The 23,367-nt window shown below is 41.9% G+C and overlaps 1 protein-coding gene across 1 annotated transcript in view; it reads left to right on the top strand.

Moving 5' to 3' along the window:
• Positions 1-23,367, top strand: part of PLEKHM3 (pleckstrin homology domain containing M3) — a 73,958-nt gene that overhangs the window by 20,695 nt on the left and 29,896 nt on the right. The window contains exons 3-4 of the mRNA XM_074145675.1: positions 6,356-6,501; positions 11,661-11,854. Coding sequence (XP_074001776.1) covers positions 6,356-6,501; positions 11,661-11,854 — 340 coding nt within the window. The remainder of the gene's footprint in view (positions 1-6,355; positions 6,502-11,660; positions 11,855-23,367) is intronic.

The following is a 23,367-nucleotide window of genomic DNA, read 5'->3' as shown; positions in this document are numbered from 1 at the left end:
GCAAATAAAAAACTAGTTTCCAAAAGTGTAGATTCATGCAGCCATTTGACACACAGCTAGTTTCTTTTAGGTCCTGATTTATTGATGAAATGTTGTTCTTGACTTACATTTGCGAAGTGAAAGCTTACACTTTGACATTTATGTTGTTTCAGTGCTACGTTTGCAGGCTTAACTACTGTTAGTTTATTGGGAAGGCAGAATTTTGCTGTGTAGCCTGCAGCATGTTTGTATGCTCTCTTCTACAAAGGATAATACAAACATGCAGAATGTTGCATATGCACATATATGTGCTGTCACCTGGCTTGTTTTCACCAGTGATTTTTTTTTACTTGATTGTTCATCTTCTTGCAGAGGGCCACAGCTCTGTGTGTTCAGCATGACTGACGCTAAAGGGTGTTGTTTACTTCGCCTACCCTGGCAGTCTAAATATTGGATGTCTACGCTAATCCAATCTTCACTGATTGGAAGAAAGCCTGGCTGCCTAGGGGATGATTCATCTCATCTGCCTTGGAGAGACGCTCTGCGGCAGTGAGCCTGTGAGACATCACTAGTACAATGGGGTGGGTCGCTCTCTGGAGTGGCCTGTCTCCCCATCCCAGGCTGGATCCTGTAGCTAGCAAGCCTAGACTGGGTAGGCAAAGTTAGCTGAGCTGGATTGTGTGAGACAGGAAAGACGGGGCTACACATTGTATCTTTAAATGGCACTAACGAAGATGGGAAGGGTGTTAATAGGGCTTAGTCCTGAGCTCCAGCTAATAGTCAAGGTTTCCATTGACTCAGAATGGTTGCTTCATCCTTTGGAGTCTTTTTAAAAAAACAAAAAGAGTCTGGGAGTTGGGAACTAGTGAAGCCTTCCTTATTTCTGGAGAAGCTGGTCTAGATTATAATAAAAGTAGGATTTGTACGTTGCTGATATAAATAGTGTGGGATTTATATGTTGCTTAGATAATTATTACTGGATAGGGTCAAACCCACATGGCTTCAACACGGAAAATTTTCTGCCTTTAATCTGCTAAGGTTTTGCTGTGGGTTTTTTTGAATTCCATAAGAAGCTCACAAAAAAGTAGGCAAGGTGAGTAAAGTATCAGACTTTGCTTGGAGGTTTGTGAGATTTTCATTATTTCTTTAGAAAGACAATTGCTTTGGAAAAAAAGTGATGCTGGGAAAAGAACAAAGTGTAATGCAAATTCAAACCTGGGTAGACGTGAGGGAGAACTGAGCTGGATTGTTAGTTTGTCTTCCTCGTGAGTTTGAGTTTTCCCATCGAGGAGTGAATTGGAATAGATGCACAGGAACACAAGGCCAGCAACTGAAGTAATTCTCACCTTCTCTTTCTGTTTGTGCTGAGCAGCTAGAGCAATGTTGTATGTCTGATCTAACACCCTGAAAATTTGTTGCTCTGCTCCTTCTGCTTAGTCTGCTTTATGGCTTTATCAAGCTGAAAGCTTTTTGAAGTCTGTGGGTCATTTTCTTTTCTTGATATTGTATGTTGTTTTTAAATGAATTAGCTTCTAAGCTAATCTGTCACAGATTTAATTACAGTACACAATCAGGAGGGAGTTGCTTTTTCCTGATACTGAGCAAGGAACTTTATTGAATAAGGAAAACAGTTGTGTACTTAATTCTAGTTCCGCTTTCTCTGTTTCGCTGTGGAGCTACTCCAATCTTTTCTTGCTAAAAGATTAAAGAAAAAGGTATGTGGATAAAAAGAATAGTTGTGTGTGCCTTCCTTGACTGTAAGAGTATGCAACAGCCTGAAAATGACAGAAATGGTGTTTTCCTCACTTTGCAGAAGAGGAATTGTATTTAAGTGTCTTGGATTCCTCCTCCCTACTGTCCTCACCAACACCTGAAGTCAAGGTGAGAGACTTTTTAACCTCATCTTCCTGTACTTCTTTCTTCCTGAAGTCTTAGCACTTGGAGATGAGCCTCTTGATGTTGATATTCCTGCTCTGCTCACAGACATGTTGTTGAGAGAGGTTCATCTGTGCCCAGCAGCACTTTCTTGCTGCTATTTTTTTCTAACCCCTATTTTCTTTGCTTGATTCCAAGGCTGTTTTGTTATATTTTCTGTGATGAAAGGTTTGGGATTACTTCTTCCCTCACTTTGCTAACAGTATACCTACAGCTACACTTCTTCTCTCTGTAGCTTGCTCTATAACATCTTTTAGGTTGGGGTGATTTGGGGTAATAGTAAATTTCACGGTCTTCTCCTTGCTCTAGGCTTAGAGTTTGCCAGACCTTTTTACAGATGTTGTATGGATAATATTCTGTATGAACATTAGAAATAGGTGAGAGAGGCTTAGTGAAAGTTGTGCTGCTTTTTCCCCCCATCCCGTGGAAGGTGCTTTCTCTAGCTATAGGCAAGTAAGGGTTTTCTCTGCAAACATGAAATGATCCCTTCCGCCACCCCAAACTATTTGTTGAGTTGTATTATAGATCTCTGAGGTGGTCAGCTATGTCTGACTATCTTGCTGGGAGGGGTGCTCAAGAGTTTAAAGCCAGGAATCAGTATTAGCTTTGCTTCTGGTAAACATGACGGCAAGTTTACGTACTTGAATGTCTAGGTGCAGACCAAAGGCATTAAGCCACAAGCTATTCCTTCCTCCTGTTCTTTTTCTCTCTCTCACTCTTGCTCTATTTTTTCCATCTTATAAAAACAAAGTAGCATAAGTGGTCTATGCCACAGAAATATGTTTGTCACACTACAGCACTTTGAACTGCATAACATCAAAGAAAATCAGTGCTTTGATAACTTGATTTGAAAGGATTGTAGAAATACCCATCATTATGATTCACAACAGAAAGGAATGGAAAAGATGGTGATTTTCAAACAGAAAAGCTTGTAAGGTAAGGGAAAATGTAAGGTAGGTGCCAGTGCCACATTCTCATCTAAAATACCCCAGCCTTACAACTGTTATGTGTCTTTGCAGAATATGATTTACTTGAGGATATGAGGAGGAATGAGAAATACACTGTGTAAAAATGAGTTTCTGAGGAACAAGGAAACAAACGAGGGCTCAGAGAAGGACTGGAATAAGGGAGAAAGCATGCTGTTTGAATAGGAACTTCTTCCACTTTCTCCGCTTTATAAAATCACCCTTTCTGAAGGGAAAGGCATCCAAGATTGCTTGCTGAGACCTTCCTTGCCCCAGAGACCTTCAGTTTTATGGGCTGGACATAGGGAGGAGCAGTGAAGCCCCCCAGCACTTCTGTGCTTGTCATTCCTCTCCTGAGGAAACTCTCTCTGTGGAGTAGAATGAGTTTCTGGCTCTAGGAGGTTGCAAGAAATTAGGCCTTAAAATGGCGAGTTCTCAACTGCAAACGTTTTATTTTAGGGTGATGGCAATTCAAATTGGAGTTTAGCTTATTCTTGCCTTCAGTCTAACAGATAGAAGTTAGGGCACTAAGACAAACTAGCAGCCTGTGGAGTGGCGGGGATTGCACAGTGGCAGTTAGGTGAAATCAGTGTGTCCAGTCACGTCTTCATCCCCCACATGAGTAAGTGTTGGCTAGTGGAGAACGTTTATAAAGGTTTCCAGGGCGTTGAGTTTGGAGACTTCTGTCTCATTCAGACACAGCTTTACCACTAGTACTTCCTCTGCTGGTCCAAACACATTGAGCTAGAAAACACTATATGTCATTTAGCGGTGTGTTTTATTGAGTATGAGGGGATAAATGCTGAAGTTGGAACCAGTTGAGGTATAAAGACGGATGCTTCAGTGCTCTTCAGTGATAGGACATTCAGAGGCAACTAGTGAGAAAGACCTCAGACCCTTCACTTCTTTTAGCAAGGCTGGCACAGAAGAATGTGCTGTACTGAGGTATTGCTAACACAAACATCCTCTCTGAGGGCTTGTTCCCATTAGCTTGGGAAAGGGGAATGCTCTCTTCCGTAGATTCTTTCATCTTTCTCCATGAGGGGAGGAGTGGGCATACTTCTCTGTTTCCTTTAGAGAGGGGCAAGGTTTACCTCTGTTTTGCTTTTAAAAACATGGCCTCCATAGCAACAGTGATAGTAGCTTCTGCAAGCAACTTCCAGGGCTACTAGTCGGACAAATGCCATGTCAGAGGAGCAGGACTGGTACTTCATGTCTCATCAGCTGTTCAAAACCTTCACCTTTATGTATGAATGCATTTTAAAAATGGGAAGAATATGTGTGCTACAGAGCAATGATACTGAGCTTGCTACCAGGCGTGCCTGCTGACTTCACCCATAACAGCATAGTGGAGCAGGACTGCATGGAAACTCTTTTAACTGACTAGTCAGGAAACTGTTTTTTTTTAAAAAAGAAAAGAATGGGAAAGGAAAGATGGGAAAATGTGTGCTTCGCACTGAGGGAAATATGAAGCTTTTGGCTTCTAAGTTCTGATTCTAAGCCACAGTCATAGGTCATCTTTTTTCTAACACACTGCTGAATTACCTGAATTGACTTTGCCTTTATAAAAGGCATACCTGCATTCTTTCTGCCCTAAAAATACTGCTTTTGCAAAAAGTTCTGCTAGTATTTACTATACAAAAATTATTTCTACAATGATAATAGTTTGCAGTTTGGGTTTTCTGTTTGATTATTAAGATGAGATCATATTTTTGCATTATGTATGTTGAGTTATACCATTAGAGATAGATGTTTATACTCATGCTCTGATCTTATGAATGGTAAAGGAGGAGACATTAATGTAAGCATCTCTTTCATCAGCTGACCTGTTTATATATTTGTGTTTTTCAAGGAACTGCATATCCTCACTTCAATAACAAAAAAGGGAAGGGGGACAGAGAGATGGAGACAGAACATGTCCCACTACTGATTCACTTGATAGTGTGCATTGCAGAGAATCAATGACCAAATGGCGCTGGAGTGTGGAACAGGAGGAAGTGAACTAATTGTGTTGGTCAGGTTATTCTAATTATTTTGATTAGAGCAGAGGAGACACGGTAGCATCAGCTAATGGGGAGAAGGAGGACTTTGATTTATGCCTAGAGCTGCAACCTCTCCTCAAATCAAGATAACATACTAGGGGAAAAAAGATACCTTCAGTGGGAGAAGTTACATAATTACACTAAACAAAATCAGTTATACTGACAAAATCAGTCAGTTGTTGACTTCTGCCTGAAAAACTCTGTTTAACCAATATTTTTGCCATAAAAGTGATGTACAAGGTTTCTGCTGATCAGTGTTACTAACCAGCTCCAGTCTGAGCATACAGTGCATGCCGGAGTGGGGCTTTGGTGCTAATTGTGTCTGTAGCTGTAAATGTCATACAGGGACACTAGCATTTGAAGGAAAAGCAGAAATACCATCATGTGTGCTGTGTCAGAGGTGTTAATAACAACCACAGACATCTCATTGTATCATATCCAAACATTTTTAGCCTTGCTTCCTGAGGAGGTTGTGTAATGACACTGTGCAGTCTGTCTTCCAACCCTCCACTCTAATATTATTTGAACCTCTTGGCTTGTTTTAGCTACAGTTGAGGGAAAGGCAAAGGCGTTAAATACACTTAGTTTCTATGTGTTTTGGGAAAATAGGTGGTCAGATGGAGGAGAGTTCTGCGTTAGTTCTTTCCAACTAAAGCAGCAGCTTTTCAGTACATTATTTTACCCCAGGGACTCCATGCAAAAGGGCATGGAAAGAGGCAAGGGATCCAGCTGAGAAAGAAGTGTCAGGCAGACCTCAGACCATGTAAGATACAGGGTAATCCAATCATAAGGGAAAAAAAAAAACATCCACAGGAAACTGAGCTGCGTCACTACTGCTAGTCAAGGACTACTCCGTCTCAGTGTGACTGCTGCTCACAGTTATTATTCGTAGTCTGACTGTGGCTTGCCTTGTCTGTGCTAATTCTGTGGCCGAATCCTACCTGCCGAGTCAGCATCCCTTCTGGCTGTCAGCAGGAGCTGGCTTGTGCTCCTCCAGGCTGCCAATGCTGGCCTACTCTGTTGTGGGGAAAACAGGAGCTGTCTGGAGCAAGTGCGCAGTACTACTGTGGTCTGATGTTTTCTGTCTAAGCTTCAGGTCATGGTTTCCAGGTGGCCATGGCTTTTAAATGTCCAGTGTCTCAAAGTTGGTATTCTGCCTTTGGTTTTTCAGAAGTGCTAAGTATCCTTTGACTGTTCTCTAAACTCTTTGTGAAAGATGCCCAAATTAGTGTGTACTTGTTCAGCACTAGTCCAAGAATACCGATATTTATCCCTTTAATTTTAGGGAATGAGAAATGGCTCATTGGTAAAGCAAATAAATAAAATTTAAAAAGGGTTTCAGAAGGGGGAATAATTACTTTTCTTACTGCATCCTGAGTTTGTACCTGTGGCATGATGTACAGATGCAGAGTTTTTCCTCTCTCTTTTCTCCAGGCTGTCAGCGCTCCATAGGCTTGTCCAATGGGAAAGCCAAGGTTTGCAGCTACAGTGGATGGTATTACTGCAGCACCTGCCACGTGGATGACAGCTTCCTTATCCCTGCACGGCTGGTTCATAACTGGGACACTTCCAAATACAAGGTAATCTCCCTGCAGGTTGGCTTGCTAGTAAGTGACCTGAATCGCTCTTTAGATAGAAACGCAGACATCACAACAGGTTGAGGGTTACAGGCATTGACTGCTAGTACTGTCTTCTTTGTCCTTCTTGCCAGAATGAGCCACACTCTCTCAACGAGACAGATGTTTTTGTCACAGTTTCTTTAGCCAGGCCTAAGGCGTTCCTCTGCAGGAGCAGCCACGCTCCTCTTTCTTGGTGGCATCTTTTCCGTGATTGCTTATCTGGTTGTTCAAGAGCTCAGAGAGCATATGCTGAAACAATAACAAATTGATAAGGAATCCAGACCATGCTAGAGCTTCAGACCTAGCAGCCACTGTTAGGGAGAGAGGCTGTTTGATGTTTTGTGTCTGCGAATATTATTATGGGCTATTTGAAAAGGAAAAAAAATAACCAGTAAATGCCCTATTAGAGGAAAATCAGCTCTCTTGAAGAAGAAAATTTGCCAGATGGGAGATTATTAAAAGGTAGCCAGAGCCTGCCATCAGGAAAATGACAGTCTTGCACCATAAAATGCAAGATTCTTCAGAGTTATAAAGCTCCTATATGTGGAGGCAAAACCCCCTCCCTTTCCTAGAAGCTAGGAATAAATATTTAAGAGTTCTTTCTTTGTATGCTTTTACCAAGGTCTAAACTTGCTAGCCTGCTGTAGTATCGGTAGCCCTGATATGTTGCAAGTGGATGGTAAGGCAGAGACGTCATATCAAGCTGTCAGTAATATTGCCAAGAAAATAAACTGTTTTGTTTTCTAAACCTGCAGGTTAAAAACTGTGCTCCATTTCCTGTGGTCTTGGTGTGGGCAGCTGAGGCACAAAAGGAAGTGGGACTTTCAAGCTTAAGCATTCATTGAAAACTTCATCTACTGTAATCTCACTATAATAATGAGAAGTTACCAATTTGCACTTTTTTTAGACAGGCAGAACAGCTATGAGGTGGCTTGGGAGCACAAGCAAATTCTGTACAGACAATTTACTAGTCTCTGTACCAAAGCCTCAGAGAGAGGGATTTAAGAAAGGAACAGCATCCCTTAGGTAGGAAAACCCTTCAGCATCCTTAACTACTAGAGTGGAAACTAAGGCAGGGAGGGAAGGTGAAGGGGACATCATGTGACAGCTGAGCTGAGATCACTGGCTGGATCTCCTCAACTCCCTCCCATCCATGCATAGCATAAAAAAACCAAGTAGTTCTTGTTACTTTTGTGAAATCTTTGGGGTTTTCACGTTTCTGTTCAATCCTGCATACATATGCTTTTATTTCTGTCCCTGCTATACCTCCATGGGAACTAAGCAGTATTTTTCTGAGGTAGAGCACATATTGTCTGCACTTTTATATCCACATCTCCTTTCTCCATTCTGAGATAAGGTCTGATGTTTATTTCTTCTGTATGTATGGTCTAAAGGGCAACTTAGTGCTGGCTGCTGCACTCAATAGTTACAGTCAAACTGCACGATTCCTTAGCAGTGTCTTGATTAAACGTGCTGATTTGGCAAAGACAGATACCGTGTCCCACTTCCTCGAAGTGATCTTGGTAGTAATAATTTTCTTTGTGCTCATTTTTAAAGGAAGATCACTTGATTTGTCAGCATTTCACCTCCCATCACTGGCCAGTGTGCCTGCACAAAGCTGTCCAGCAACATCCCAAAATGAAGCTAAACAACAGAGCTTCTCCTAAATGCACAGCCCTGCCCCTCACAGGTCACACAACAATGCCTGAAAGGGGAAATTCTGCGGTGGGTAACTTGCTCCTATCCGGAGTCATAGCGTACCACAGAGAGGCCCTGGAGAAAAATAAGCACATACCACGTTTGGTGGTCAGAACTGACACAGGGCTTCAGTCTTCAAAAGCTTCTGTGTTCTACACAGTCTGATGTGCGCCTGTCAGTCCACCAAACGGAAGCAAAGGGAGTGAAGAGTTTGAAAACCTGCACTCCTTCCCACTGCCGCCTTTTCCCTGTCTCTGTGGGGGCTGCTGGGGTCTGTCTGATCTGTCTCTGGCAAAGCAAGCACCAACAGGTACTCTAGGACCTGAGCTTTTATGATGATACAGTGTAATTGGGCATGTTTCTCTTTTATGTTTCATGGGCTCCTAGACATCTGAGCAGCAGCTGTGAACTGTTGCATCAGTTAAGTAGGTTTTGCAAATGGAGAGGTTCTTGTCTGCTGTTGGCAAGACAGGTCATGAAAAAACAGAAGTGCTAGAAATCTGTAGAGTTGTGTCTTCCCATACACAGGATCTTGGAAAAACAACAACGCACTAAACACCTGAAAGCACATGGGTAGGAAAAGAAAAATCCCCTTGACTGCAATGAAAGCTCTTTGAAAGGACTTGGCAGTGAGGCGTTTCTTCTGTCATAACCAAAGCAGCAGTTCAGTCCCCAGGCTCACTTTTTTTTTTCCCCTGTCTCCCTACTGTTTTAATATTTGTGTTTTTCATTTGTTTGTGTGAAGGGAAGAGTAAAGAGGCAACCTTGTGAACATCCTTTCTTCCTTTTGCTTAGGCCAACTGTTTTCCCCATTTGCACACAAAAACCAGTAAGTATTGCAGTTTGGTTCAGGTGGCTTCCAGCCTGCGCAAAATGCCAGACAAACACAGGCAGGAAATGAACTCCCTGTGCCAGAAGGCTTCAAGAGAGACTGACTTCTGGTAAACTGAATTCTGAACTGTAAGTTTGCAGCCTCTAGAAAAGAAAGGTTTGGAAATGTTAGCATCCATCCTTGTTTGACATTTAAAGCTAAAACCCTGTTGCACTCTTCATTGTCTCACTCCTTCTGATTTATTTAACAGGATTGTCTAGTCTGCCCAGAAAAAATGGGGGACTATGAGTATGTTAACACGTACTAGAACATCAGCTGGTAGCAAGCTGAATTACTATGACTGCCTGACCCTTCCCATTAAAAGACTGCATTTCAGCTTCTTGTAACTTTGCTATGGTTGGCAATGTGAGTTAATGTTTTACATGACCTGTGTGCCTGTGTCAGCCATGCAGAGTGAACCAACACCCACACGTCAGCCAGTGATGCTGGGCAAAGCTACTTTTCCAGCAACCAACACTGCGCAAGTACATTGTATTGGCAGGGAGAGAGAAAGGTTTGCTTTGCTCATCTCCTCTGCATTCAGACCCTGCAGTACCAGAGCCACACAATAACACCTTGTCATCATAGCGCACCATGCGTTGCAGGGTCATTCAGGTGGCCTCAGTTCTGGCGTTCTTTTGTTGTTTCTGTACTCTTAACGTTGCAGCCTCAGAAGGGTTGCCCCATACAGAGTACAAGTTTGCACAGCTGTGGGTATAGTACTTCAGCAGTAATCGCCCTGTGGTTCCCCAGACAGCAGGGCAGGAGGATGAGGAGCCCATTACTTCAGCAGGGGTTTAAAGCAAGGAAGTAAAACTACAAAGACATGACTGGGCACCAGGTCCTCCTGGTGGGAGGTGCTGGTCACTGTACCAAGCCTTCATGTGCCTTCTAGGGAATCACTGAATATGTGGCTTAATTTGCCCATTGGTGGAAGGTGAATAATATTTACTATAGATACAGCAGTTGTCAGGGGATTGCTGAGATATTACAGTTTAATGATTGTAAAAGCAGGTTGTTCAGCTGCAGTCTCTTTTGTGCACTGCAGTTAAGCATGTTTAATAAAACATCAACATTGATAGTGTTAGAAAACTTGACATATTTGGAGTTTGTAGAGTTTTGTTCAGCAAAATCCAAGTTGCCTGTGTTTCTTCTTACACAGCATGTTACCTGTGCTTTGTGCTTCCATTCAGACAGTACAATTCTTTGTACCAAAAAAAAAAAAAAAAAAAGGAAAAAAAGGAAAGAGAAAGAAATGAGTGGGATGTTTAATACAAGTAAGTGAGATGTTTAGTACAGCTTCAGTATAGTCTGCTGTATTTAAAATTACACATTGTATTATCTGTGTAGTTATTGGTGGGAAGGCTGGCCTTGGCATTATTTCTTATATTTTTATTATGCATCGTGAAATGGTTACATTTGTTGCTAGCTTTCCCTGTAAGTAGTTAGTGACTCCTGTAGCTAGTAACTTGTGTTGCTTTTGGAAATGGTGCGATTTATAAGGATGTATATTGCTTTTCCCTACTTCCTACCTTACAGCCTTTTTGCACTAGAAGGGAAATAACATCTTAAATCTCAAGAGTGGTGTGCCTTTTCTGCTTTTGTTAGCCTAATTCATCCCTCCTGCGACTCAGTGTAAACACTGATTTAAAGATCCAGGAGGACTAATTGAATTGTGTAACTTATTTCTGTAGCACAGTTTCAAGTGATTTTTAGCTCATTTCATGTAACTCCATCTTCTCTTTTCCAGCTGTGATAAAATGCAGAAACAAGGAATGAGAGGGAATTTGGACTTCTCACCGAAGAAACAGGAGTATCTTTTCTAGTGGGAAAAAAAGTCCCATTAATTTATCAAGCTTACAGTAGCTCTTTGCAGGTGGAGATAGAACAGAGCACTATCATGAAAAAAGCATAAGAAAAATTTCTTGCAGATGAAACATTGGGAGTGAGTAGTACCAGTAAAATTCAACTTTATCTGTATTTTAAAAAAACAGAACAACTTGATAGCGGTGCTTCTGGTTATTTTCTTTTTACATAATTTTAACCATACTTGGCTGAGTGTGAAACAAATGGGAGTAATACTTTACACTGGAATTCTATACCCTGCGATAGTACAATGTGATTGGATTTGCAGTGTGTATGTTTCTTTTTCTGATGTTGTGCTTTGGCGCTTACCAAATCACTTGCTTCTTGCCAAAAAGAAAACAGCAAACAAACAGAAAAATATTATCAGGGAAGAAACTTGGTGATCAGTTTTTAGAGTTGAAAAACATCTAATAAGCTATGTTAGCCTACAGTGAAAACATGCATGGCTGCAGATATCATTGTACATTGGGTAAGTAAGCAGTTATCTCATACTCAGCTTTGATGGGCTTGATGAAGTTTGACTCAGCTGTAAGCAGAGACAGTTGGATCTCTCTCAGCTCTGTCTTCATCTATAATTGGTACCAGAGTAAGTTTTCAGATGCAGAGAATACCTGACATCACAGAGGGGAAGAGCTGCTTAAAAAGAGTTGGGAGGAAAGCCTATCTAAACTGCTTTATTTTTCAGGTATCAAAGCAAGCCAAAGAGTTCCTGGAATACGTCTATGAGGAGCCATTGATTGATATCCAGCAGGAAAATCCCATGTTGTACAAGCATGTTGAATCTCTGGCAACTGTCGTCCGCCTGAGACAGCAGCTAAAATCTCTCCGAGCCTATTTGTTCAGCTGCAGAGCAGCAGTGGCTGAAGATCTGCGTAGAAGGTAAGAACTACAACACACAGCACAAGGATGTAGTTTCCTTGTCATGTTGTTCTTCTTTTTTTTCCCCCCTCACAATCTAGTTCTGAAGGTGTTACCTGTTTAGAAAGATGTGCTTGTATCTCACTTCCCTGGGCAGCTGGGTTATCTACTGCTAAAGAAAATGGTTTTATAGGGTCTGAATATCTGAAGTTGTTCTTGACAGCTATTAGCCCAGGGGTCACACGTTGTCATGAGCATCTTTTACTCCTCCTCAGGCTTCCTGGCTGTGCATGAGTATTTTCAGTCAGGTGTGATACCTCATGCTTCCTGCCGTGGCATTGCAGTGTGTGGTAGCCAGTGTTGGGACCTTTGCAACACCTCGCAGTATGGCAAAGCATGAGAGAGGCCAGAGTCAACCACCTGTCTGGCATTTCTGCCCTCTTCTGTGATACAATCTCGCACAAAGGGAGAAGCCAGATGCAGTCCCCCAGCACGTAACCCAGCATGTGATTTATGTGACACCAAAGCAGTTGTGCTCTTCTTCAGCTACTATCTTTTCCATCCATGATGTGGCTGTGCTGAGTGTTTTGTTTGTTGCAAAACACATGGTCACAGCACAGGAAAAAGTATTTCATATTGAGATTTCTGTGGTGGAAACAGTAGTTTTCTAAAAAGTGAACTTCATTTTAGAAATGCTGTGTCTTAGTCCATTCAGCTAGTGCTGCGTTTTTCTAACAAGCTAAAAATGAACAATCTTCTTAATACCATCAAGCCACAGTTGCGACCTTAAAAAAGCCAAGTTACTTTTGTTGTGGATCTCTAAAAGAGGTGGGGACATGTTTCTGTGCATGACGTACTGTGAGATGAGTGGCTCCAGGCACATGCGGCTGACCTGATGGTAAATGCATCTGTAAGCATTTGTATACCACAAGTTTGTAAGTGAGACAAGACTGAAAATAGGAAAGCCACTGCTTTGAAATTATGAGCTGCCAAAGAGCAAGAAAGCAAGTGACGTAAGCGACTGTATTTTGAGCACAGTGTGTTAGGAATGGGGGATCTGAATTCTCTGGGAGGGAGAGGAGGCTGCAGTAGTGCCTTTATCCCAGGTAAGGAGTGAAGCGGTCTGCTATTTGGTACATAACCTATGTCATTGTTTTGATGAACTGCCTAGAACAACTAAGAGAAAGATACAGCAAGAGGTTTCTGGAGGGTACGACGGAGTTCTTATGTCATACCCAGTGTGTGTTAATATGTGTTTGTGTCTTATTGCTCAATTCCTATTATGTCATGGGGCGGCTTACAGCATTTTAAAAATTAGGATGATTTTTCTTTTATTATAGAGGATGGTATTATCTTGCAGAGCTGTTTTGCTATTCAGCTATAATAACTTTCCTATGCCATCCTCTTCAGCTGCAATAAAACTAAAAGGAGAATAAGGTTTGTGAAGGCTACTGTTCAGAAATAGTGGCAGAAAAGAAATTATGCTTTCTGATTAATGCTGAAGGAAAGAATGCCTTGATTAAAATAGACAGGAGGAGGCACGAGACTGAATGGACTTGGGTAAGAGAGTGAAAGAAGAGAGATCAAAGGAGGCCTGAGCAGAGAAATCAATGGACTACAGACAAAGGGATGAGGGAAAGCCAGGAGAAGGAGGAGATTCAAAGAGGGAAGGGATCTCAGGAAATTAAGTGTTAATGAGGAAACCAGGGCAAAGGGAGAGCCCCAAAATCTGCCTCCAAAAAGGTGAGATGACAAGTGCTGAGGAAATGGAGAGAAGAGAGAATGGACAAAAATTAGCCCAGAAGTGTGTGCATGGTCTTTTCTTGGGGCTGGGAGGAGAGAGGAAAAACTCCCTATATCAAAATGGGAGTTTTATAAACTCCCTGTATCAAAATCAAAATACCCAGAATGGCAGAAGGGGAAACTGGGAAATACTTCAAGTACTCCCTTTTCTATCTAAGGGTTCCTTCACACTGTCTTCAATTAAAGCTCTCTGTGGTGGAGAGAAGGATCCCAGCCCAAGTAGGGTTTGCTTTTGTACTAGGGAAGCATCTCCAGTTTGGTAGGACTTGTTAAAAGTGCTATAAAAGCCACTGAAGGAATGTACAAAACGCACCTTAGAGTCCAGCTCCTTGTTGGTCTGTGAAGCCTCTGTCATGGTGGGTTTGGTGCTCATTTAGTCCCTCAGATCTCCCCAAAGAGGTTTGCCGAGGTGGAAAGGAGTAAAGATTCTTTTCCCAGAAGGAGTTATTCCTTGCTCAAAAACGGTCCCAATGGCTTTTCTTTCTGCATCTAGTATTCCAGTGTGCAGGCATTCACTATCAATGTGATAGCTTTATAGAGCACAGCTGAAAAGTAAACACAGAAAATAATGTGATTTAAACTTCCATTTGGCTCATCACATGGGCAAGTTGCAAGGAAAGGAGGAGTTTAAACAATGCGATGAGACAGCATTCCTATACTTAGTGCTGTTTCCTAGTTAGAAATGAAAGACTGGGGGAGAGAATCCAGTTATCTGTCCTGTGCTAAAAACATTCTTTTTCTGCATGGTCTTCACCTTAGTATGTGAATGACTATTAATCACAAGAAAGTGAACACAGCATCTTGAAGACCTGTCAGACTCATATAAACAGACTGAAACAAACTGTTAATATTGCTGTCTAGGGAGAACTAAAAACAGACTGATTAATTGTATTGGCACCTTGCTGCTTTTGGGACACTGATAGAACCTGCCTTATTAGGGAAAAAGCAGATCACTCTGGGCTTTCTTTTATTAATACTATTTGCATTATCTTCTTCTTTAAATCTATACCTTGCTCTTGAACTCAGATTGCAAAATGAAGATGGCAATGAAGCTGGAAACTCTTGGTGTCCTCTGGGAAGACAAAACTGTTTACAGTGCTTACAAGTCACTTTTTCTGAAGAATTCCAGATGGCTATAAACCAGGTTAGCTCAGGATCCAGTTGGCTTAAATGTGGAAATGTTATTTATAATGCTTGGTGTGCATAGATAGGTACTTTGGGAACTTTGAAACTTGGCATCTAGCAGAGAACTCAGGGCTGAACCACATTGTGAACTTTGAAGGAGCAAGTGACTAAGTAGAAAGATAGAAAGGAAGAAAAAAAGGAAGGAAGAAATGAAAAGAAGCAGATGAAATCCTAAAAGTAGCTAGAAGGCTCACAATAAAAGTGGTCTTCATCAGTTATAATGATTTATTCTCACCTATTGCTCTACCGGATTCTAAGCTCTTTTATATTTGCAAGGGAATAAAATAAGGAACTCAGACTTGGTGGGAGGAGAAGTAAGGCCCTCCACCGGTGCATATCAGCAGCGTTCCTCTGAGATTAGCCAGCTGAGGCTCTGAGCCTGTTGCTGAGCTCCCTGTTTTACAAGGGACGTTGTTATGCCTAGTTTGCTGTGGCTGTCACCTCAGTATTGCAACAGACATAATTTGCCTCAAATGTCTTTACTCAACAAGTTCTCGCTTGTTTTGGTTGCCTTGCTTGTGTGGATGCTGTTCAGGCAGAAACATACAAGACCAAAACCTAGAGCCAGCATAGAATTAGGACAAGTGGAGCTGTACAGATCCCACCACCACCTGCAGGTTGTGGGATGATGAGTGAATGGCACAGGCAAACAAGATGGAGTCAATAAAATTGATATCTGGGAAAAAGTGAGAATCTCTGAGTCCGTTAGATAATGAGGTTATTCTGTGAACCGTGCTGAATGATGCAAGTTTTATTCTGGTTTGGCTTCCTTCCTCTTATCTCTAAACGTAAGACACGCTAACGGTGTGTCCATCTGCCATAGCCTCTTCTCCTCTGTTCTTGTCATGGTTGAAGGCTCTTCAGGTCAAGGAACTGTCAGAATGATTTTTTGAGAACTCTTCAGGCACCTCCACATCTACTGAAGGGTAGGCTAACCCAGGTCAACGTTGGAGCTCTCTCTGGGCTCTCTGCTCTCTCAGCTACACACCTAAACTTGCAGTTCAGGTGTTTCTAGCCCAGGTATTTCAGACAGATGGCAGTGACACAAGGTAAATGTTCTGCAGCACATTCCCCTATACATTAGTGCTTGTTGCAGTGCCCTTGGTCTGTAAGTAAATCTTCTCAGTGGTGGTGAGAAACTATATGGAAAAATTTCTCCTTTGTTACTCATCTCTGTCTGATACCATTTGTCTATCAGCTCCAGAACAGCAATACATCAGTTTTTCCCTAGCAAAACTCCAGTGCTGGATTACACTACTTAGCATTTTACAGGAAGACCAAGTTAGAGCTTGCTGTTGCAGCTGGAGGTTAAAGGTACACCTCCAGTGCTGCAGACGTGTGGTCCTGGCTGAGCCTGCCGGTCTGTCAGCACGATGCGAAACAAGCCCAAATTCAGTTATGCTGAACAATAGAGTCCTGTCACTTCCTACAGTGAGGCCTTAGACATATCACTTCTGACACAGGAGTAGATTACTTTCAAAATATTTGTGTGGCAATTGGGGAACCTGTCTAAACACATCCCAGGAATCCTGATTGATCTTATGCAATCACTATACCACCAAATACCTCATGTATGTGAAGCTGGGGCTATGTCATCTTTCAGACCAAGGACAACAGAAGGTCATTAAGTCACGTCCAGACTGTCAAAGGAGACCGTTTTCTCCATTTTCTTTGCAATGGTTAGGCCATTTGGAGAATGGAAAATCCCAAATCAGGAGAACAAAGATGCAACTTGTAAAAGCAGTAGATTGCAAAAAGAAAGTTTGATCAGGAAAGGAACAGAAGGACATGGTTTCATAGCACTCAGGGCTCTGAGTTAATGGCAAGACTAACAGAAGAAGAAGATTTGTTGCATGGGTGATTGGAAAGAGGGCAAGAGGAAAATTCATTCAAAGGGGATATCTGGATATCCTGCGAGGATCCGGTCTTAAGACCAAACAGTACCCCCAAAGCGAGGAAAGGGGAGCAAAGAAATGCAAAGAAGTGTGCACAAGCCATTTGCTGTATATAGAGTGCAGTCATTGCAGTAGCTGAAATAAAGCATGCCTGTTGATGGAGCTCTTACAAACAGGCTGCCTCTTTGCTTCAACTGTGCATGCAGGGTCCTTGCAAGTTAACATCTTAAAAAGCACTTGGCTAAAACTGTAGGGGATGGAGTTAAGGTAGACTTCGACCTTTCATTTCAGCTAGGGGTAGCAAACAGAGCTGGAGCACTAAGATGTGTGCCAGAGCAGCCAGGACGGAGGCAGTATTACTGTCTGTTCAAGCCAAGGGAAGGTTAAAAGCACAAGCCAGTGCTCTACCATGGTAGGTCTCCAGTTGAGGAGCGTGCCATGGTATATATGATAAGTTTTCCAGAGGACAGGTGGGTCTTTCAGTTCATGTTAGCATTTTCTGGTCTAGGGGCATACCTGCCTTTCCTTGTCAGATAGATCAGTAATATTAGACATCTTTCAAAATTATAGTTTCCATTCACCTTTTGAAACTACATTGCTTTAAAAAACCCCATAATTATTTAAAAAGAAATTCCTATTAGATGTGGACACCATGTTAAATATGACTTGTGCCAATTTTGTGTCTGTGTTTTTATATCAGAACTTCCAGCAGCAAACTGGAAGGGTTCAGGAGTGCCTGACAAAAACAGAGAGCATTTTCTTATTCTTCATTTCAAGTTAATTGGAGGATCTAAGCTGTTTTGATTTAACAATGAAACCGTGTGCCTCTAATTCTCCACATCTTGCTTTCAGTAACAGTGGTACTTAATTCCTGAATTTGAGCTGTAGTAATTCTTGTCTTTCACGATGTTGCCATAACCTTGCTCAAGTAACCACAGAGGAGTGAGAGTAAGTGTACTGTGTTGTAGTTGAAAGTTTATATACTGGTTCAGGATTGGTGATGGATGAGAAGAGTAACTGTTTTAACATAGGGGTGCTCATGGGAAATTTCATAACAACGTGAAACAATACCTTACCTGGACATGCTCGCTGCGCTAATCTAGCACTTAGTGTGGGCTGAAGGTACTTAGGAATGGCTGCTCCCAGAACATAACCAGAAGAGTGTACATACCTCACGAATGTGAAGTGGTTCACAAACGCTTTTTTAGCCAAACCATAGAATTAGGAAAAAAATCATTAATCTGGTGTAATACACAAGAATTAAATAAATAAGTAGTGTATTGTTTTGTTTTAAAGTCATTCATTTATTACTACCTTTTGTCTTTCAAATCAGCGGGTTTCCCAAGTAACCTTTTTTTTGGCTGGAAAGTTGGGGTTCTCCTCTCCCAACATACTTCTGGGAGCTGAAAATTTCTGAGGAAATACAAAATCAAAAGCCTGAATAAAACTATAAGAATTACCAACACTGGAAAAAACCCCTATCTTTTCCCCTCACCTTTGATGCTGTTCTCTACCTTAAATTCACAGACTCCATGTCAAATGAATTGCAAGAGAAAACCTAGCAAGAAATGTTCTTTACCCTGCCACATATATTTGGGGTAACTGGCAATTCACTGATATCCCCCTGTACTTTTTAAATCAAATAGTAACTCTGAAAAATTTGAGCTCCTGTCAATGAGATTGGAGCGCCTGTGTGTACTACGCAGACAGCCACAGCTGTTGGTGGTGCACCCTCCATGGACGTCAGAGGTCCTCTTGCCCCTGGTCTAGGGGACAGAAAAACCATGAGGACAGTGGTAATCAGCATGTGCTCGCCTGTCAGCCACTTTAGTGCATGGTGCAGTAGCTTAGAAGTAAATTGGTGGTGGTGCAAGCTGCAGCGCCAGGGTATGAGCTGTGCTGGCTGAGGAAGTGGACTTGGTCCCTGGGGAGCTGTGCCAGCTGTGGGTGTAGCAGCTTCCTGCAGAGGGGTGGAGAGGACGTCTGAGTGTGGCAGCCTGCTGGGCTGGTGCATCTGCGTCTCCCGTGAGTCACAGCTCGCTCGCTTCCCAACCTGGTCAAACAAGACACTCCTGGCTGGCACATGATATCCTGGTGCCAGCTTTCCCTCCCTTCCTAGGTTTCAATAGGCTTTTTGGTACAAAAGAGACTTGGTTGTGCCCACCTGCCAGCTAACTTGATTTCTTTTGATTGCGCTGTAAAGAGAAGAGTTCTCTCTGCTTATCACGTTTGTACTTTGGTTATAGTGTCAGGCTTGGGCAGATTAATTGGTTGTAGCTTTAGCAGAGCTGTCAGGGTATTTAACCCATTGGAGAAAAATTACCTAAGCTGATGATAAACAGGCTTTAAATGCAGAGCAATTACTTAGTGCTAACAAAGCACCGTGACTACACACTTTGTCCAAATGCAAAAAGCAAAGTCTTATCAGTAGTTCTGTTTGCAGGAGGACACTAAAAGATAACCTTTGTTTGTGCAAATACTTGCCTGATAAGATCATCCTAAAGGGAACGGATGAAATTTCTGGTTCTATCTTGCCTGAAGGTTATGCTTCAGATTACAAAGTATTGAACAAAAAAGAGTAATATCCACTAACTGAGAATGCTCAATTCTCTTTTTTTAGTTGGACTGAAAGTCTCTGATGGTGGGTTTCTTTCCTGCTTGCATTGATTGCTTTTATTTCTAGCACGTAACAATAAAGCAATTTAGAGACCTTTAACCAACAGGACTTTGGATTTCATTGTTCACAGGAACTGGCAAAGCTAGAGGGCTGGTTAGCATTGAACTTGGTTTGTTCACTGCAGGCTTAACCCTGACTGGTAGCCAGGGTTTACAGCACAGCAATCCTGTGACTCACAACTGTTCTGTTTTGCATGGATGGTGAAACTGGTCCGGGAGTTTCCAAACTGTGAAAACTTAAGAGGTGCTTTTAGTGGGACGTGCACTCAATACCATTTGCCTTTCAGGGGTCACAGGTCACATTCTGAAGCAGCAGAGGTTTGAGTTTTTATTGTGATGAGTCTTAACATCTTGCGTTTGACCTCTGTCTAGCTCACTCCAGTGTTTTTCTGTGTTAAGATTGGACTGAAAGGATGCTGTTTATTTAATGCTTTTAATTGACCAACTTTAAAAAAAGAAAATCTAGTTCGTTATAGCACATCAATCAAAAGATTTACAAAACTGACATCTTTTATTTTGCTTTCAAATAACTTATCAGAGATTTCCCATTTGGTGTTTGTAAAGGACCTTTATATCGGGGAAAAAATAAAATGCAAGCACATGTTTTGGTCTTTTTGGATCAAGGCCTTATATTAACCCAAGCATGCTCAAAGCTCCATCTCATGCAGAAAGTAATACCTATTTTCCAATGAAATGTTTCTAAGCATAGTATCTTAGCCTGCTCCGTGTCAGATTTTTAGATGTGAATGTGATTTTAGGTTGATTTGGATGTCATGTAGTACTTTGGACAATAGTGGTGTTTGTGTGAGCCCCATCTTGCCTGCTGTACTCTGCTGACTTTGGCTTCTTTTGGCCAATTTCAGTTGCAGAGGGATGGAGATGGCTAAGGCATTATGTTCTGCTAGTTACATGAGTGGAAGTGTCTGGGTTGAGAAGCTGGAGGCGCTCTGAATTAGACCTGTGTGCCCCCTACTGAAAAATACTTCATATAAGCCCTCACTCATTAGGCTCAGAGAACCTGCAGACAAGCAAGCTGTTGGAAACCAGCCGTCACTCGTTTTCTTGCTCACTGGCCTACTTAGTCTGCGTGGATTTCCTGCCCCAACTGATTTGCTTGCATTTTATGATGAGGTTTTTTGAAATTGTGTTTCAGTTTGATATGCTGGTGCCCCTTATGCTCTTGTTCCCCACCCACTAGAGGCTGACAAAACTGGCAATAAACAGACATTTTTGCGTACAGAAGTTATGTTCAGGTAGCTTTTGAGTTTCAATTTTTCTTTCAGAATGGGACCAATAGAAATTTTCTGGAGGAGATTTTAATTGCAGACGTGCAGCACGGCAGGATGTGTTTTTGAAGCAGCCGCTCAGCTCACCACAGGTGTGGTGAGGACATGTCATTTATATTTTAAATGATCAGGGACTGAGCTGCCTACTTTTAGGTGATTTCAGTGGTTTCACACTTACGGAGCTGTGTGCTCTCCACCTTTGGTGACGTGGGCAGGTGTAGAGGGAGTGTTTTGCACCTCTGCATGTGTTGGGAACCATACGGGAACTGGTCCGGTTGCTTTGTAAGAAATTTTGTAAATGCTGTTGTACGTGTGAGCTCTGGCTGCTCAGCTGTTCTTCTGTGGCCCACCACAACCAAATGTGATTTTCCGAGTCAATAGAAGGACTGCAAATCTGGAGCTGGACCAGCCTTACTTACTGAGGGTTTTTTAATGCCTCAGTTTCCATAGCAATGGAAATAAGCACTCCTCTCACTTGAGTGCCGGGTATGTGCTTGTGTATTATGTGTCTTGCATAAGACTGGGAGGGCAGTGCCTACTTCTTTTCCTGGAAATAGATTTGGAAGGGAGGAGGAGTGATGGATGCTAGCTCTGCAGAGCTGCTGCTGCAAACTAACAAGTCTCAGGGAGGGGGACAGATATAGGGAGAGTGTGAGTGTCACCAGGGCCTGTGCTGGCTGAGACCCCCCTTGACAACGGAAGTCCCTTGGTCATGAGTGTGCTTTTCATCTGCGCACTTTTTATTAGGAGTTAGAACTTGCAGGAAATAAAATTCAGTCCTTGAAGGCAGGAGAATGTGATGTTAGTCACCGATATTAGTCATTGACAGTTTCTGCCTTATGGGCTGTTCAGGCTACTTCCTGAAAAAGGAAATCTTTCATTAGCTAATTATTTTCCTTAGCAGTGCTGTAAGGGCATCAGCAAATAATACAGTTCCTGGCAAAGCTACCGCACTGTTCAGTGTCTGCCTGTGCGATCAGGGGAGAACGATGGGGAATTTTTAATGAAAGAAATTCTATCAGAGCTGAAAAATAGTAATGGCTTCAAAATGATGTTCGGAGATGACTCCTTAGCAATCAATTTTAATGAATCTTCTATGTGCAAATGAGGAATCAGAATGTCATGTCATCTGATATCTGGATTTTGACTGTTTTCTAGTGGTCTTTGACATTGTGCCAAGTGTATTATGAAGGTGTGATGCAGCAGAGCCACTGAAACGCATTCATCTCTAATAGGAGCAATGGTGTAGCCTACAGAACTGAAAGGGGAAAATGCAGTATCCCAGTGAGACTGCAGCTGAGAATTAGGTGGGTAGAGGCGCAACATGCTTGGTGAGTCAGAAGGAGCAAGGGCACAGTCCGGCTCCAGAAGAGTGCTGTAAGATTGGCAGTGCCCAGTTGCCAGTGCCTTGCTTGCAGGACTCGAAGCTTACCTTTTTTTCAAAAGTACAAAAGGAGTATGAGACTTTGTACCACTCACCTTAGCAGCGGTGAAAAGTCCTAGTCTCTCCAAGACAGCTGTGAAAGCATCAGTTTAAGACAGTTGCTTAAGCCAACTAATGGAGTAGAATAAACCTTTATTTCTTAGAGTCAGTGTTCTGTCAAAGATTGTGGTTGGTACTGTTCTCCTTGCTGATCTGTGCTTTAGCTACTTATGTTGTCGCAGCTTCTAAAATCTCATTATCATGATCATGTTAGTTCATATCGGTCTTGCAGTAGTACCTTTGGTTTTTTGAACATGTCCGGTGGTCTTTCTGTTCACTGCCATTTCAGTTCTACCATTACAAACCAATCTTTGCCAGAGCTTTGTTCATGCATTTAATAATACTGAGAATTTTGTTTCTGTACTGCCTTAAAACTAAATGATTGTAACATAGGAACTGAGTTGACAATTTCTTCTCTAAGCAACATGAAGTGTAAAATAGTTATGTCTCTTGAGATATTTGGTTGCTTTTTTTGCAAGAGTGATGTGATTCTCCATTCCCCATGATGCCTTAGCATGGTGTTATATTTGTTCTGTGTGGGTGGAAAATAAAGCTGGTTGGCTGCTTGTTTCTCTGTGTGTGCACACAAAGATAGACATTCTAATTAGATGCACTTTATCTCTTCCTGACATCTTTATGGCAGATACATAGGTTTTCATGAACTTTTCTTGCTAATATCCACTTACCTTTAAAAGGTCCATTTTTCTCTGTAATGTTACTTTAACCCAGTTTTTTTATTTTACTGCAAGTCACACTAATTAGGGCATCTCTTCTCTGTTCAGGTTTCGGTAATTTAGCTTTACTGAACAGGTCTGTCAGTGGATAATCAATGGTCTTGCCTGAAACCTTGGTTTATGTAAGGAAAATACGCCTTTCTCAAATAAGTCATTATAAAGTCTATACCAATGTGTATATTTCTGTATGGAAAAGGGAATTTATATCAATCAACTTGATGTTGGAAGGACAGTATCTGCGTGACATTTTTCCCAATATAGTTATTTCAGTTACAAAACCATAAATCACATACAAAATTAACTGTTACAGCTTTCCAGCAGACTAGGAATCTTGTACTAAACCCCATAAGAAATACTTTTAATGTGTAGTTTGAGTTATTTGTTTTTATTACTAGGTTAATTGTTTAAAGAAACACCTTCTGTGCTCAGGGTGAGCTTTCAATAGTTGTAAATGTTGCGGTACAGGCTTACC

The sequence above is a fragment of the Numenius arquata genome, chromosome 3, assembly GCF_964106895.1.
Source record: "Numenius arquata chromosome 3, bNumArq3.hap1.1, whole genome shotgun sequence".
Classification (NCBI taxonomy): domain Eukaryota; kingdom Metazoa; phylum Chordata; class Aves; order Charadriiformes; family Scolopacidae; genus Numenius; species Numenius arquata.
The sequence above is the reverse complement of the archived record's forward strand: the minus strand, read 5'-3'. Positions and strand labels throughout refer to the sequence as shown.